Source organism: Callorhinus ursinus, unplaced genomic scaffold (assembly GCF_003265705.2).
Source record: "Callorhinus ursinus isolate GAN/ISIS: 27379988/994484 unplaced genomic scaffold, GSC_fseal_2.0 scaffold3, whole genome shotgun sequence".
Taxonomy (NCBI): Eukaryota; Metazoa; Chordata; class Mammalia; order Carnivora; family Otariidae; genus Callorhinus; species Callorhinus ursinus.
In genome coordinates, this window is record NW_027397065.1 from 82,235,403 (window position 1) to 82,253,435 (window position 18,033).

At 38.6% G+C, this 18,033-nt stretch overlaps 1 protein-coding gene across 2 annotated transcripts in view; it reads left to right on the top strand.

The window, feature by feature from the left end:
- The window catches only part of DNAH5 (dynein axonemal heavy chain 5), a 261,833-nt gene that overhangs the window by 182,447 nt on the left and 61,353 nt on the right, over nt 1-18,033 (top strand). For both annotated transcript variants that reach the window (XM_073891083.1, XM_073891084.1), the window contains exons 56-59: nt 9,241-9,472; nt 10,645-10,759; nt 11,005-11,181; nt 15,251-15,454. In XM_073891083.1, coding sequence (XP_073747184.1) covers nt 9,241-9,472; nt 10,645-10,759; nt 11,005-11,181; nt 15,251-15,454 — 728 coding nt within the window. The remainder of the gene's footprint in view (nt 1-9,240; nt 9,473-10,644; nt 10,760-11,004; nt 11,182-15,250; nt 15,455-18,033) is intronic.

The window sequence follows — 18,033 nt, forward strand, 5'->3', positions numbered from 1 at the left end:
AAACACAGAATATTTAAACGTATTTGAAATACACACGTACAGTTTCTCTTTTGTCTTATAAAGTTTGAGAAAAGGCCAGTGATTTACAATTTTAAGTCCTATTAAAATGTGAATACAACTAAGGGTAAAACTTTAAAATTCCTTGAAGTAGGATATAAATGCAGAGCACAAAATGACAGAATTTCAGAGCTATATTAAAGTTAACTATGAAAAATGATAATTAGTGTGGAAGGACTTTGTGGAGTATCATGTAAGGCATTATGATGAATGATAAAATAACAATTTCAGGTGACAAACATTGTAATATGCCATAATTAAGATGATTTTATTTAAATACCGAGCCCTGCGAGGTCTCTATTTCAGTCATCTCTTCTGTTACAAGACAGAGGTCTTATTGATCTTTCCTTTGTTAATTTCTCACAAATCTGCCCCTTTCTTTTAAATCTCATTGTGTCATCCCAAGCCAGGATTACATGGAGGTCAGGGAAACTTTCATTTCTTTGTCCTTGTTTTCCTAGCAAGTGTCCTGACTTTCATGGGTGCATTTCCCTGTTTGTTTATTGAGAACATATTTTTTGAGCTCCATGCTATTTCTGGAGCCAGGCATAGGGCAGGGTAAGGCAGACTTCTGTCTTCACTCCAATCTTCTTCCTGGGCAGGCTCATCCTCAGCCTCCTGGGTGATAGGCTCCATCAGCTTCTCTCTCCGGTTTAGCCTGTCCTTTGGCTTGAAATCTGTGCACTCGGCTGGCTGCCTGTTTGATACATTCTCATGGGGGTTTCACAGACTGCTACTCCAAGTGTCTGACACTGAACTTCCTCTCCTCTGGTCCTTCCCCCAGGAAGTCCCGCCATCATCCTTTGAACTGCACAATCAGAGAGCTTTGTCTGGAACATCTGGGCCTCCTTCCGCTCTCAAGTCTGCTCGATCTCCAAGTCTCGTTGACCCTATCTTTTAAATATTGGGGGACTGTCTCCAGCGCTTTCCCTCTCATAGACAGACATCCTAGGCCAAGCTGTCATTGTTGCTCACCTGGAACACCCAAATAGCTTTCTGATGACGTCTCCTCCTGCTTCAGCTGTCTGCCATCCATCTCACATTGCTGACAGAAGAGTGATGAAAACACAAACCCAACCACACTGCTTTCTACTTAGAACCTTCTATGACCTCCCCTTGCTCCTGGGAAGAAGGCCATGGTCTCTAGCCTGGCCTTCCAGGATGGGAAGTGTGGCCCTGCCCACCTCCCCAGCTTCCCCTCAGGTTGCCTTTTTCCTCCTGCTCTGTCATTCCTGATCATTGAACAGGCTGCTTTTTCTTCCCTTGTGACGCCCTCTTCCTCCATGCGACCGGCACTCTCCTCCATTGTTTGGATGATGCTCCTCAGGGGAGCCATCCCGTTTCCCTTTCTCTCCACGGAGCCTGTTCCCATGTTAGCTCTTCCTAGGACTCTGCTCTTCCTTCCTAGGACTAACCACAGCTTGCAGTTTATATACTTAGTTGTGTGTGTATTTGATTAATGCTCATTTGTTCTGCTCGACTAAGAAGTTCATGAGGTCAAGGACTACCTGTCTTTCATTCACAGTCTTGGCAGCTACCAGTGTCTGATGGTTGCAGTGTTGAATGAATGATTCAGGCTGTCAAAATTCGTCATCCTTCTGTAGTACAGCCATGACTTACTTCCAGTCTTCTCTAACCAAACACAAACCTTCCCTCTCTTTTTCCCCCAGACGTATCTCTTTTGTTTGTGTTCTGAACCTGCCTTTTTTTTTTTTTTGAGAGAGAGAGAGAGAGAGAGAGAGCGAGAGAGCGCATGTGGTGGGGAGGGGCAGAGGGAGAGGGGGAGAGAGAATCTTAAGTAGACTCCACGCCCACTGCAGAGCCTGACCAGGGCTCGGTCTTACAACCCTGAGATCATGACCTGAGCTAAAATCAAGAGTTGGATGCTTAACTGACTGAGCCCTCAGGTGCCCCTGAATATACTTTAATCATCTGTATCCTCCACACATTGTCCCCTTAGATCAAGAATATTCTCTTCCATCTCTTTTGTGTATCTACATTCCAAACTTAATCAGAACACGTCACATCCTTTACTCTTTCTTTGTTCACTTAGGAATATTTAGTTTCCCACCCCCTCCTTTTGTGGACCTCCTATATCTATAGCACATATACTTTATATCATGCACCTGGGTATTGAAATGTTCTTAAACCTTTGATAACCTGTAATCTTTTGTGGTTATGTCTCCAGTCTAGTCTGTAAGTGTTTACTGTGCTAGTCACAGTAGTGGATAAAATAATTATAAGATATGAGACATAGTTCCTTTATGCAATAAATATAAAATCTATACACCTAACATTAACCTGGAACCTGGTTTATGTTATTTTGAAAGAATACCATCTGTGGGTTTTGGAAATACTTAATATACATAGGGATTTAAGTGTTATTTATCGTTTTTGGAAAATTAGCAACAAGGTTTCTAGAATCAACCTTATTTAAGTTGTCTTCAGGATGCTGATTCTAAATTAAATTATTATCTTCAGCCACATCAGTAAGGAAATATACAATTTTGTTTGTGTTAGTATATTTCATTTAGATTATACTGAATATTTCCCAGACAAGTATTAAATTAATGTATATTTCTATAATTAATTAATATTATTAATTAATAACTTATAATTTAAGATAGATTTTAGTTTTGTTCTTAAACCAGCTTATTGAGGTATGAATGATATACAAAACACTGAACAGAATTAAAATATACAACTTGATGAAGTTTGAAGTAAGTATACACCCATGGGACCATCATCATAATCTGTGCCATAAACATCCATCACCTCCAAAAGTTTCCTCCTGACCTCTTTAATTATTATTGTTATTATTTTGTGCTAAGAACACAAGATCTCTCATAGCTAATTTTAAGTTTACAAACAGTATTGTTAGCTATAGGCATATTGCTGTACAGTAGATTTTATATAACTGAAACATTGTATTTTTTGACTTTTTGACAGGGAGGAGGGGAAATGTACCCCCTCCCCTTAGTCTTGGCAATCAGAGTTCTACTTTCTGCTTCAATGACTGACAATTTCAGATTCCTTGTATAAGTAGTGTCACATAGTATTTGCCCTGCTGTGTCTAGCTTATTTCACTTAGCATAATGCCCTCCAGGTTCATCCATGTTGTTGCAAATGGCAGGATTTCCATCTTTTTTTAAAGACTGAATAATAGTCCATTGCATGTATATCCATTTATACATCAACAAACATTTAAGTTGTTTCCATGTCTTGGCAACTGTAAATAATGCTGCAGTGAACATGGGAGTGCAGATATCTCTTTGATATAGTGGTATTATTTCCTTTGGATATGTGCTTGGAAGTGAGATTGTTGGATCATATGGTAATTCTAATTTTTATTTTATTTTATTATTTTTTAGATTTTATTTATTTATTTTGAGAGAGAGGGAGAGAGAGAGAGAGAGAGAGTGCACACGAGCAGGGAGAGGGGCGGAGACAGAGGGAGAGGGAGAGAGAATTTTGAGCAGACTCCATGCTGAGCACAGAGCCCCACACAGGGCTTGATCCCACAACTGTGAGATCATGACTTGAGCCAAAATCAGGAGTCAGATGCTTAACCAACTGAGCCACCCAGGGCCCCATCTATTTTTTTTTTTTAATATTTATTTATTTATTTGAGAGAGGGTGGGGAGGAGCAGAGGCAGAGGGAGAGAGAAACTAAAGCTAACCCTGCGCTGAACGCGGAGCCGATGTGGGGCTCCATCTCATGACCCTGAGATCACGACCTGAGCCAAAACCAAGTCGGATGCTTAGCTGACTACACCACCCAGGCACCCCTCTATTTTTAATTTTTTGAGGAACCTCCACACTGTTTTCCTTAGGCTCCACCAGTTTGCATTCCCACTGATAGTGCACTTGGGTTCCCTTTTCCCCACACCCTTGCCAATACTTGTTATCTTTTGGGTTTTTTTGTTTGTTTTTGATAACATTCATCCTAACTGGTGTGAGGTGATACCTCACTGTAATTTTGATTTGCATTTCCCTGATGATTGCTGATGTTAAGCCCTTTTTCATATACCTGTTGGCCATTTGTATGTCTTTTCTGGAGCAATCTCTTTTCAGTTCCTTTGCCCATTTTAATCAGGTTACTTATATTTTGCTATTGAGTTGTAGGAGTTCTTTATTTTGCATATTAACCCTTTATTAGAGGTTTGGTTTGCAAATATTTTCTCCCATTCCATGAGTTACTTATTCATTTGTTAATTGCTTCCTTTCCCATGCAGAAGATTTTTTTAGTTTGATGTCATCCCACTTTGGTTTTGCTTTTGTTGCCTGTGTTTTGGTGTCATACCCAAAAATCATTGCCAAGATCAATGTCAAGGAGTTTACACATTATGTTTTTTTCTAGGAGATTTATGGCTTCAGGTCTTGCGTTTAGGTCTCTAATCTATTTTGAGTTGATTTTTGTGTATGGTGTAAGACAAGGGTCCAATTTCATTCTTTTGCATATAGATATCCAGTTTTCCCAGCACCATTTATTAAAGAGACTATTCTTTCCCCATTGTGTATATTCTTGGCAGCCTTGTTAAAAATCAGTTGACCACATATTATGGGTTTATTTCTGGACTTTCTTCTGTTCCATTGGTGTATAGGTCTATTTTTAATGCTAATATCATATTGTTTGATTAGTGTAACCTTGTAAGATAGTTTGAAGTCAGGAAAGTGTGATGCCTCCCACTTTGTTCTTGCTCAAAATTGCTTTGGCTATTTGGGATTTTCTGTTGTTCCATATGAATTTTAGGATTGTTCTCTATATTCCTGTAAAAAAATGCCATTGGAATTTTGATAGGGATTGTATTGAATCTGTAGATTGTTTTGGGTATTTTAGACATTTAAAAATAATAATTCTAAATATGAGATGTCTTTCCATATATTTGTGTTTAATTTCTTTCATTAGTATTTTATAGTTATAGTGATCAAGTCTTTCATCTCCTTTGGTGGAGTCTATTTCTACGTATTTTATTCTTTTTGATGCTACTCTAAATTAGATTGTTTTATTAATTTCTTTTTTGGGTTATTGTTATTGTATAGAGTATTTTTCTAATTTAAGGATGCTCAGGGGGCGCCCGGGTGGCTCAGTTGGTTAAGAGTCTGCCTTTGGCTCAGGTCATGATCCCAGGCATCTGGGCTCCCTGCTAAGCAGGAGAGTCTGCTTCTCCCTCTGCCTCTGCCCGTGCCCCACTCCCCCTCACTTGTGCTCTCTCGCTCTCTGTCTCAAATAAATAAAAAAAATAAAGATGCTTAGAAGGTTAATACAATATTTTATAGTATTTTATTTTTTTATTTTTATTTTTATTTTTTTAAAGATTTTTATTTATTTATTTGAGAGAGAGAATGAGAGAGAGAGAAAGCACATGAAAGGGGGGAGGGTCAGAGGGAGAAGCAGACTCCCCGCTGAGCAGGGAGCCCGATGCGGGACTCGATCCCGGGACTCCAGGATCGTGACCTGAGCCGAAGGCAGTCGCCCAACCAACTGAGACACCCAGGCGCCCTATTTTATAGTATTTTAATGACTAAAGTGTTTTTGGAAAAAGTGTGAGGTTTTTATATATGTGAATTTAAATTGACTAAGTCTCTTGATGAAGCATTTAAAGAAAAATATGCTTTGTTTAATGTTGTAAAATCCTGTCTTTTCCACCATTTTGTAATCTCCATTTTGGCAAGCCTTTGTTTTTAGCTTTATATGGAGTTGTTTTGAATTAATTGTTTCTAAATGTCTTATTATCTTCATTCTGGTGGTCTTGTATTTCTTTTACTTTTTTCCTCTCTTCTTTGTCCCTTCCTTGGTTACTTTATTTTAGTCTTCATTTCTAAGCTTGTTGTCTTTTACTTTTTATTTCCTGAGTTCAATCAATTCTTTTTGCATTTCTTCTTGATACATTATTTGGTCAGTTTCTTTTTAATTTTGAATTTCTGATTTAAAGCAGTTTCTACTTTTTCAGAGGTTTTTTTGGGGGATATTGGCATCAATTTGTAGTGTTGTGTTACAGTTTTAATTTTCTTTTTTTTTGTTTTGGAGACTGAAGGGCAGAGATTTCTGTCAGCTGAGGCATTTTGATTCTTCTTTTCTATTTCATTTTTTATTAGGTTTTTTCTTTTAATTCCAGTATTGTTAAGATGGTAGTCTTGTATTTCTTAATGCTATTCTGTGATTCTAATGTCATTGCTAAATCCATGCACTTCATTTAGATTTCTCCAAGGTAAAGACAATTTTTAATGTTCTTCTAGATTACATTTTAAACATGCCCATTGTTATGAAAATAGGCCATCTTCACTTGAAAATAAAGTCTCAAGCAAAATCAATAGCATATATATATGGCATATTTTTTTCAAGATAAGCCATTTTAATGATGTAAATAAAATGGCCCTCTTTGAAGATTATTACTTGATTTATAATATATGAGATTTTGGTCTTATGAATTAGCCTCCCTGCTTCTGCATTTGCTCACAACTAGTGATATAGTGTAAATGAGGCAAGTGCACATAATAACCCCTCAGAAAGTAATACCAACTACAATAGTACCCACGGTTTTCCAGAAAAATTAGCACCTTTTGTTTATGAAGCATAGTAGTCAATAAATATTTCTGAACTTTGGGTGCAATTAAATATGTTTGCTTAGCATTTTAAAGACTACATAGTTTGGTCCTCTTTCAATTTCTAAATCAAGGTGACATGGACTTTGGAGTCCATCATCCTTGGATTGGAATTGCACATCTGCTATCTGCAAGTAAATTCTCTAAGGCCTATTATTCTTATCTACAAGAGGTACATATTAAAATTCATCACTTGGGGATGTTGTAAGGATTAACTGATACAGTTTTGAGATTTAGGATTTGCCAAGATGAGACAGGCTTGCCCTCTGAATGTGTCAGTTAAGATGTGTTTGGCTGTAAGAGAACACCAGAGAAGTCGTTGCTCAAACAAGTACTTTTTTTCCCTCCCCCTTTCTCCTGCTACCAAGAAAATGCAGAGCTGTGCAGTCCAGGATGATGCTATTGGGGGATCTTACTCCTTCTCTCTTGCTGTCATCCTCAGGGTGTGGCTCTTACTCTTACAGGCACAAGGTAGCTGCTGCATCCCAAGCATCATGTTTGTCGATGCCTTGTGAAGTTTGCCTTTTATTTCAGAACAGCGTTCTTCCCCAAGCACTTTTGTCTACATGTCATTGGCCTGAACCGGGTCACCCCTACTTATAAGAGAGTCTGGGGGAATCAAAGGATTTTAGTTGGGCAGATTGTTGCCCTGAGCAAAATAGAGATTCTTTTTGTAACAAAGAGAGGGGATGGCTCCTGGACAGGCAACCAATGTGCCTTTTTCACTTTGTGACTTTAGTTCTTTTAATCAAAATGAGGTAGAACTCCAAGGACACCAAAATTCAGCGACGGAGCCCAGCATTCACCTCTCTATTCCACATATATCTCGCCTCGTCCCCATCAGGTGATATGAACACTCATTACCAAAATATAACCCACACCAACCTCAAGCGTCAGTCTGAAGGTGGGCCCCCAAACTGGCATTGCTGCTTTGGTGATTGGATGATGATCACCTTGGAAGGGTTTTCCATGGCTTCTTGCTTGAGTCTTAGCAGGCATGGGTCACCCTAAGTGAAAGTGATCTGATTCTTTTCATAACCTTTCTTGCACCAGAGATTGGGGTCTTTGGAAAAATATACTTTGAATCCACCCTATTTTTATTCTCTTTGACTTTTTGGAGAGACAAAAAGAATACTTGCTATGTAAAGAAAGAAGTCACCATTATTGATACCTTCTGTTCATATGAAAAGGAAAAAAATCATTACATGGTAAATACAAGGGGGTTTTCAGAAAGTGGGAACTTCGCTGAGGATACACCATAATGCCAAGTAAAGCACTTAGTATCATGTGTGGCGCATGGTGAATATTGCAGCTGTTGGACTTAATACCTACAAAAACTTTATCATAAGCAAGGACTGTTCCTATGTTTCCAGTGCCTAGACTTAAACTTCCTGGAATTTAAAATGTTCTTTGTAGATGTTGCTTAACTCATGAGGAAATATGACTTCTGAGTCTTGATTTATTGCCTTCCAGTGTCTATGGTAAACTGTTTATAACCAAGCTGTTATATGGTACCCATTATTTACATAGATATAAATACTGCCCCACAATTACTGCTTTAATAAATTAATTTAGTGATCAATTACTAATCATTTTTTATAGCTTTGCCAACTCTCACCTGATAGGTTTGTTTACTTGATTCCTTCTCTTTCCTTCCCTTTTTATTGGCCATATTTCTATTTGCAACCCTTATGTACATTACTCAATATTCTAAGTACTTTTCAGGCAAATCCAAAGGCAATTTTTTTCCAACCTATGTAAAGATGGTATAATAATTTTTAACTGCATCATGCATAACCTTTGTAAATTCTTTCAGGTTTGAGACCAAGTTTCATACTAGTCTCTCTGCATGGCCCTATCACAGGGGTGAAAGGGCGGCAGACACCGATGTGTATGTGGTAATTGATTAGCTCTGACTTTATGGCCTATTCCTATAATAGGAAATGGTGCCTTAGAATTGGTCCCATGATTGGCGCTGTTGGGAAGATAAAGGTCTCCAACAGGGGTTTTTTACCCAAACATTTTTAAAGGATGCTGTAAATTAGAATTGACTGCAAGTGGCCAGCAGCCACTTTTGGGAACAAGATGGCCCAGGCATACAAAAATTTAGTGAAAAACATTCCACATACCAAATGGAGTCAGAGCTTGGGGGGAATTAAGGGTATGACAGGTTCTGTGCTTAAAAATAAATGGGTTTGTTAAATATAAGTACCAGGTGGGCGCTGATTTTTGAGTTATTTGTACCACTTTGGCCCTTATGTATAGAACAGCGTGGAACAGGCTGGCTGCTGAGCAGAGCCTGCAGCCGGGCAGAAGAGACTTCTTTGCATAAGTGCCAGAAAATAAAGACTGATGACAGTCTTGAGCTCTGTTATAGTTTTGTACATGAAAGGGAAAATAAAATTGTTGAAGTCGTAGGCCTGGGGCCAAAAATGCCAACAGATATCTACCTAGCTGGGGCTATAAAAATGGTATGCAGTCCCGAGAAATGTCTAAATGTTTCAAAAATAGCCTGTTAACTTTTAAAATGGTAATTCACGTTCTTATTTCACACGCTGCCACCTTTATTCTTTCTAGTGTCCGAACACTTCCTGTCCTCCTATGACATTGACTGCAGTTTGGAAACCAAGAAGGAAGTGGTCCAGTGCATGGGCTCCTTCCAGGATGGGGTGGCTGAGAAGTGTGTTGACTATTTCCAGAGATTCCGACGCTCTACTCATGTGACTCCCAAGTCCTACCTCTCCTTTATTCAGGGCTATAAGTGCACATACAGAGAAAAACATGTAGAAGTGCAAACTCTAGCCAGTAGGTAAGTGTCAAGTGTGAAGTTCAGATATAAGGTTATTTTAAAAGGGTAGTTCTCGACTGGGGGCACATTTGTTTCCTAGTGAGCGTTTTGCAATGACTAGAAGCATTTCTGTTTGTTACAACTTAGGTGGTAGGGGCTGGGAAGGGGTGCCACTGGTGTCAAATGAGGGGAGGTCAGGGATGCTGCTAAACATCCTACAGTGCACGGGACAGCCCTCCACAGCAAAGAATAATCCAGTCCCAAGTGCCAATACTGCTGAGGCCAAGACACCCCCCCCTCTCAAGCCTATTCAAAGGATTATTCCATGATTGTTGGAGTTTTATTCTTGCCCAGCAGAATACAATATTGCCAAGTGTTTATGTGGCCTACCACTTGTTCTAATACCAAATGTTATAATGGTAGAAATAATTCCCGTCTCCCTCTCTCATCCTTCATCTTCCCACCCTTTCTGGGTGTCTAGGGTAGGAGAGTCTGGCTGATGCTGATGTCCACTGCATGGTGAATACCCTGCTTCACTGAAGCCTGTTCCAGGTTTCACTGCTCTTGTCTGCTTTTTTCTGATCACTTCTAGCTTCTGCCTACATATAGCCAGAACCAGCAGGGCTGTTCCATAAGGGACCCTGGGTGGGAGATGGGACGGACTGATTCTGAGAGCTCTGGTCTTTGAGATCTCATTATCTCAGGTCCAGACAGTGAGTGGTCCCTTCACAGGGTTGTTCTGATGACTTCAAATTTGTTTCTTTCCTTGATCCCAAACCTTTCTTCTTTTAATTTAATTAGTCTTTTTTTTTTTTTTTGAGCAGAAGTTATTTATTTTCCTTCTTCTGAGTTAGGGCTTCAAGCATTTGAAGTCTCTTGTCATTTAATTAAACTTCATTAAGCATGTATCCTGCATGTTACAGCTTCTAGACCCATCATCATTCTTCATGTTATGCAGGGCTATAATTAGTTCATGCTCCCACATGCAGTCTATGAAAAACATACACCTGTGCTCAGTCTGGTATTATCCCTGGGTGCATAGTCTTTTTGTCAAGCCCTCTTGGATTTGCTATTTGCTCATACACTCATTCTTCAAATATGACCACTCCTATCCATATTAATGGATCAGTGCTTGGAAAATGTGGCCAAATACCACACATTTTAACATGGCTTGCTTGGGTGTTCAATCCTAGAATGAATACCGGATTGGAGAAGCTAAAAGAAGCCTCAGAGTCTGTTGCAGCCCTGAGCAAAGAACTGGAAGTGAAAGAAAAGGAGCTCCAAGTGGCCAATGATAAAGCCGACACGGTGTGTGGGCACTATTGCATATACTATTTGTGTTTTACATTCCTGGTAATAAATGTTAATGATCTATGCATCTTCACTACATTGTAACCATGAAAGGATACATTATTTCCAATAGAATACAGTACTCTTAATTTTCCTGTGAAAAATCCTAGAAGTGGACACAATCAATGAATCAAGGGAAAATGTGCATTTTTAGCTTGACAGGGTGTTGGACGAGATGTTTTTTTTGTTTTATATTGAATTAGGTCTTAAAAGAAGTGACAATGAAGGCACAGGCTGCCGAAAAGGTCAAGGCTGAGGTACAGAAGGTGAAGGACAAAGCCCAAGCCATCGTGGATGGCATCTCTAAAGATAAAGCCATTGCCGAAGAGAAACTGGAAGCAGCAAAACCAGCTCTAGAAGAAGCAGAAGCAGCCCTGAAGGTAAATCTGTGCAATGTGGCAGATGTCACGTTTAGTGCCTAGGACGATGGACAAGGATGAAGAAAAGATGAGTAACAGCAAGGAAATGCTCTACTCCTTCAGACCAAAGGGCCCCTCACTGGAAAAATTTCAAGTAATATTTTCTGCAGGGAGATGTTATTAGCTCTTTAGAGATTTTGCACTTGCTACTTCCCGTTTCATTTTCTTCCCTCACGAATGATGGGCAGCGTTATATGTTGATGGTCAGGAGTCCTGGGCTCTCGTTTCCACTCTGTCACCAGCAAGCCTACGTGACATCGGGAACGCCACATAAAATTTCTGAGATAACATTTCCCTACTCATTCATTGAGGACGCCGGGGCAGGTCTGTAAGATACCATGTGCTTGGAGTTTATCTATGAATTATCCAAATACAGAGCTGCTGATCTGGTGGAGCTCGTGAATGGCGGGTTTTGAGCGGCCTCTGACAATTATTCAATGCAGTTGTGTGGCAAGAACGGAAGGTTGGATTGTGAGAAAATATGTTGAGTTTAGTGCAATGGGCCAGACCTTAAAGGGCTGGTCGAGTGTTGCAGACTCAATGTAAGATTTCTTTGGACTCAGTTTAAGACTGCTTTTACTTCACTCTTAACCCTCTACGGCCCTATGGTTTTTATTATTCCTGGCCTAGGGAACAGCTGAGAAACGAAACCCTGCTGATCTGTCCACAGCTAATTCAGGTTCCAGAACCTCAACTGAGCGTGCCTCATCACTTGATAATGCAATTTTCTTTCTTTCTTTCTTTTTTTTTTTTTTTTTTTAAGATTTTATTTATTTGACAGAGAGAGACACAGTGAGAGAGAGAAACAAGCAGGGGGAGTGGGAGAGGGAGAAGCAGGCTTCCCGCGGAGCAGGGAGCCCGATGTGGGGCAGGACCCTGGGATCATGACCTGAGCCGAAGGCAGATGCTTAACGACTGAGCCACCCAGGCGCCCCTTGATAATGCAATTTTCTTTTTTTTTTAAGATTTTTTTTTTTAAATTTATTTATTCGAGAGAGCGAGCATGAGAGAGAGCATGAGAAGGAAGAGGGTCAGAGGGAGAAGCAGACTCCCTGCTGAGCAGGGAGCCCGATGCGGGACTCGATCCCGGGACTCCAGGATCATGACCTGAGCCGAAGGCAGTCGCTTAACCAACTGAGCCACGCAGGCGCCCGATAATGCAATTTTCTTTAACCCCTTCCTGATCTCACTGCCTGAAACACTTCTCAATCTTTCTGATTCAAGTTGAGTCTTTAAGTTTCCTGAACAATATGCAAATATGAATTTCTACTCTTTTGAGACAACGAAGAGATTGCTCTCTCCTGGATCTCTCCAACTTTCCACACTACTCTTACTGGGATACGTCTTTACTTATTGTTCCTCTGTGCCTTCTTGCACTGACTAAACTGTGCTTCTTCATCCCCGAAGCTCTGCGGGGTCTTCAGTCTCTCAGGTTGGTGGGCTCCTCATCTCCCCCTGCCCCTTTTTTAAAAACCAATTTATCGGCACATGATTGACATGTAAAAAGCTGAACATGTATAATGTATACACCTCGGAGAGTTTGGGAATAAGTGTATACCTGTCCATTACCTCCCAAAGCTTCCCCCTGCTCCCTTTAATATTATTGTTGTTGTTGTTTCATGTGCTAAAAACATTTAACGTAATATCTAAAATCTACCCTCTTGACAAATTTGAAGTATATAATACAGTATTATATAGACCAGAATTTATTTATTTTGGACAACTGAGAATTTGTACCCTTTGACCATCAGCTCCCCATTTCCTCCTCCCGCTAGGCCCTGACAATCACCATTCTACTCTCTGCTTCTATGAATCTTGATTGTTTCAGATTCCATATAAATGGGATCATACAGTATTTGTTTTTCTGTATTTAATTTATTTTACTTGGCAAAATGGCCCCTAGGTCCATCCTTGTTGTCTCAAATGGCAGGGTTTCCTTTTTTTTTTTTTTAAATGACTGAATAATATTCCACTGTACACAGACACTCACACACACACACACACACACATATACATATATACATATATATCTCACATTTCTTTATCCATCAACTCATCCGCCGGTGGATACTTAGGTTGCCTTTATATCTTTGCTATTGTAAATAATGCTGCAGTGAACATGGGAGTGCAGATATCTCTTCAAGATTCTGATCCCCACTCACACTCTTTTTTGGGCATCTTGGCTTTAGACTGAGAGTCTCTGATCAACAGAGAGAATATATTGATAGTGTAAAGAAACTTCCAAACCTAATGGCATCATAGAAACAGGGCATATGGCATCTTAGATCATGCTTAAAGGTATACATTTTCCCAGGATTTAAAAGACTTGTCATCCTTTTGATATTATAAAATATTTTCCTTTATCCTCCTAATTTCATGTTCTCTACCACTAAGATATTCTGCATTATATAATTAATTATCAATGCTGAAATAGGTGGAAACAGGGCTGACATGATGGGGTGTCTTGGAGAGATTTTCAAAAATTTCCTTCATTGGTTCTGCCTCCATTTTATTGCTTCTTTGTGAACTTTTGAAATCTTAAAATATGGTACTTACCAATACATTCTGAGAAGTTCCAGATCCACTCAAACTAACTTTTTGGCATCAGGCTACATAAATCTGTACAACAAATAAGATAATAGCAAAGATTTTTTCTCTTCCTATCTCAAATCTAATCTGACTCCACGCAATCATACAAAATACCTCCAGATATTAAATAACTATAATATTGCAAGGATATCTAGGAAATTCTGTAGCAGTCATATTGCTTTGCCTGCAGAGTAAAAGAGGCATCCAATACTTAGCTGAAATAGGTTGAATTTTAGATATATGTCTTCCCCTAGCTCCTTTTACCTGGGCACCTAACATAATTGAGCCCAATTCTGTTTGAGAATGTTCCCTTTTAAGGCTAAAGTAAAATAAGTACGTCTAGCTCTTACAGCTTATACAATGTTTATTTGACCCTACTTTCCCCACGGGCTGCTAATATATTTCTCTCCTTTCTTTTCTAGCCATACATCTCATATCAAGATCTATCTGCCATTTCCAGTTCTTGAACACAAATTCTCCTTCGCTTCCAGTCGTCTCGTGTTCACAAAGACTAATCTCCTGTAACAAACATTTTCAAAGTCAACAGTTACATTTCTAATTAACATGTTCAGTGGTTTTCTTCTTCATTTTTTCCCCTTAATCCTCGGAGAAAAGATTATTAGCTTTGATTAGAAGGTCATCGGTCCCCTTCATTTGATGGGGAGTATGCACATGCAAATAAGATCTGGAAGGGATGAGTGTATATTATTTGTCCTAGAAATAGGACTGTATCAGATTCTTATATTTACTGTTTTTCTAATACTTATTCCATAAAGAGTGTAGGAGATAGAGCAGTTATTAGCAACCCCAATCCTTCTGTGTGACTATTAAATAATTTACTCTCTCAGAATCTCCGTACTAGAAATGGGACAAGACTTTTCTGAGTTAGTGAAATTCGTATTGCTTAAGTTCCATCATTTAAAGGTCATTTCCCAGCTCAGAAACCTCTAATTATTCAATCTATCAGCCCTGGGGCTACCTGCTAGTGTCAGTCCACTGTGACAAATCTGGGTTGCTAAAGAGAGAGGCAGATTCTTGACCTACATAACTAATGAGTAAAAAGCACTGCACGTACTGGAGTTTTCCTGGTTGAGAATCCCTCGTAGCTCCTTCAAGTGCTGAGTATTCTCTTTCTTTCAGATTACACTCTTTTTTTTTTTTTACTGACACAAAGTGGTCTGTACAATTTTAGAGAAGTCACAGCTCCTTAGCTGCTCACCAACATTTCCCTCACTGTGTCTCCTCTTGCTGTCAGTTTGAATTGTAAAAGTTTGAACTTTTGGGGACATGCGTTTCTTGGCGATTAACCATGCATCTAAACCTTATGACGCTGCATCTAACTCAAAAATGGTTGCTTTCCTCTGTTAAAATAGCATTTAGAGACTAAAGGTTGGTCCACACTTTCTTATCTGAGATTGGATGATGACCTCTCGTCCTGCAGACCATCAAGCCTTCGGACATTGCTACTGTCCGCACGTTGGGCCGACCCCCTCACCTCATCATGAGGATCATGGATTGTGTGCTGCTCCTGTTTCAAAGGAAAGTCAATGCAGTGAAAATTGACCTGGAAAAAAGCTGTACAATTCCGTCCTGGCAGGAATCTTTAAAACTCATGACTGCAGGAAACTTCTTACAGAACTTACAGGTTGGTAGTTCAGTAATGATGGGCTGAAAGGGGACTTCATTAGAGTGTCTGAGTCTTTTAGTAGAATAAGTTTCAGAAAAGAATTTGCTGTACATACATATTTTTACTTATTCAATTTTTTGCCATCTTTATTGAGGTATAATGACATATAAAAATTCTCTATATTGGGTTGCCTGGGTGACTCAGTTGGTTAAGTGTCCGACTCTTGATTTCGGCTCAGGTCATGATCTCAGGGTTGTGGAGCCTGCTTGGGATTCTCTCTCCCCGCTCTCCCTCTGCCCCTCCCTCCCCACCCCGCTCACTCACATGTTCTCTCTCTCTCAAAGAAAAATTCTCTGTATTAAGGTGTATAACTTGATATTTAGAGTTATGTATACATTGTGAAATCATTGCCACAGTCAAGCTAAAGTTTCCATGACTTCACGGTTGCCGTTTCATTTTGTGGTGAGAACACTTAGAAAATTTGGAGTATACAATGTTGTTAACTGTATTCATATTGCTGTGCAGGAGGTCTACAGGACTCATTCTTCTTGCAACTTGATACTTTGTACCCCTTGACCAACATCTTCCCATTTCCCTTCCCCTTACCCTGGCAACCACCATTTCTACTCTCTGCTTCTAGGAGTTTGACTATTTTAGATTCTATATATTAGTGAGACATGCAGGATTTGCCTTTCTGTGTCTGGATTATTTCATTTTGCATAATGTCCTCCACAAATGGCAGGATTTCCTTCTTTTTCAAGCCTTGATAACATTCTACATACATATATTGAACACATAGTTAAGTATTTTTTCAGATTAGAATTTTCTTTCAAAAACAAGACATTAGAGCTTTAAAAACAAGCATTAGAGCCTTTCCTGACAGATTTTTAGGCTTTTAAGGCATCATCAGTGACATGTTTAAATAAAAATTTAAAAAATTATATTAAGAAAGCAATACATATGTGCATATATTATATGCTATGAATACAAATATATGTATATTTATATTTTGCAAATCTCAATAGTAATTTTTTGAGTAATTTGTGTGTTTTTAATTTTGATGTAGAACTTACATATGATAACATGTACAAATGTTAAGTACACAGATTAATGAATATTTACATAAGTATATACCTGTTAATGAACACAGAAATCAAGATTTGTATTTCTAGACCCCAGAAATCTCTCTGGTGTCCCAAACCAGTCAGTAAATTCCCCTAAGATAACCATTATTCTGATCTTTATCCTGATAATTAATTTTGTTCGTTTTGAAATTTATAGATAAGAAATCATGTCATGTGACCTCTTCTGTTTTGGTCTCTTTTATTCAACAAGGCTTTGAGATTCATTCTTATTTTGCAAGGATAGTATTTCATTCTTTTTTCATTGCTATATAGCTGTTCAGTATGTGAAGTGGTAGTATGTGGTAAATATTTAAAACAACTGGTTCTCAGGGGAGAAAAAAGAAAAAAAAAAGAACAAAAAGTCTAATTTGTAGTGTTTGCCAATTTCCATGGTGTAAATATCCCCACAATGGCCAATTTCAAGCTACCAAAATGATCTTGTTGAATGTAGAGCTGGGGAGAGGTGCCTAGTAGAATAGTAGGAATGTACCCCTATGTGGGTACAAACGATATAAACGACCTCAGAACATAGGTAGTAAAATGTAGTAAAATAATAGAAAGTGATTACTTCTTCTCCTATGTGTTATTTTTAATTTTAAATGAAACTTAAATTGTAAGTTTATATAATTTAATTATTATAAGTTTATATAACTGTAAGTTTATATAATTTAGTTATTAATAATGGTTCTATTTAATAAGTTTGCAAAATCCCTGCAAATATAGCAGTGGTTCCTCATGAGCATGTATGAACCAGCACAGTGTGAAATGCTATCATATGTTTCAATTTATTTGTCCATTGTACTGTTGGTGGATTTTTGGGTTGTTACTAGTTTTTGGCTATTATAAATAAAGCTAAAGCTACTATGAATATTGGTCTATAGGTAATTTGGTGGGTGTATTTGCATTTCAATTGGCTCTCTACTCAGGAATGGAATTTCTGGGTCTTAGGTTATACATTTTCTTAATAGATGTAAGTTTTTTTTTTTATTGAAGTATAGTTGACACACAATGTTACATTAATTTCAGGTGTACAACACAGTGATTGGACAACTCTGTATATTGTGCTATGCTCACCACAAGTGTAGCTACCTTCTGTATACATTTAAAGCGCTTCATAGGTAGTGCCAAGGAGTTTTCAAAAAATAGCTGTATTGGTTTACATATCTGCCAGCAGTATATAAGTTGTTCTACATCTTTTTAAAAATTTTTTTTATTTAAATTCAATTTAGTTAAAATATAGTGTATTATTAATTTTAGGGGTAGAATTTAATGATTCATCAGTTGCGTATAACACCCAGTGCTCATCACATCAAGTGCCCTCCTTAATGCCCATCCCCCAGTTACCCCATCTCCCCACCCACTTCCCCTCTAGCAATCGTCAGTTTGTTTCCTAGAGTTAAGAGTCTCTTATGGTTTGCCTCCCTCTGTGTTTTCATCTTACTTTATTTTTCCTTCCCTTTCCTTATGTTCATG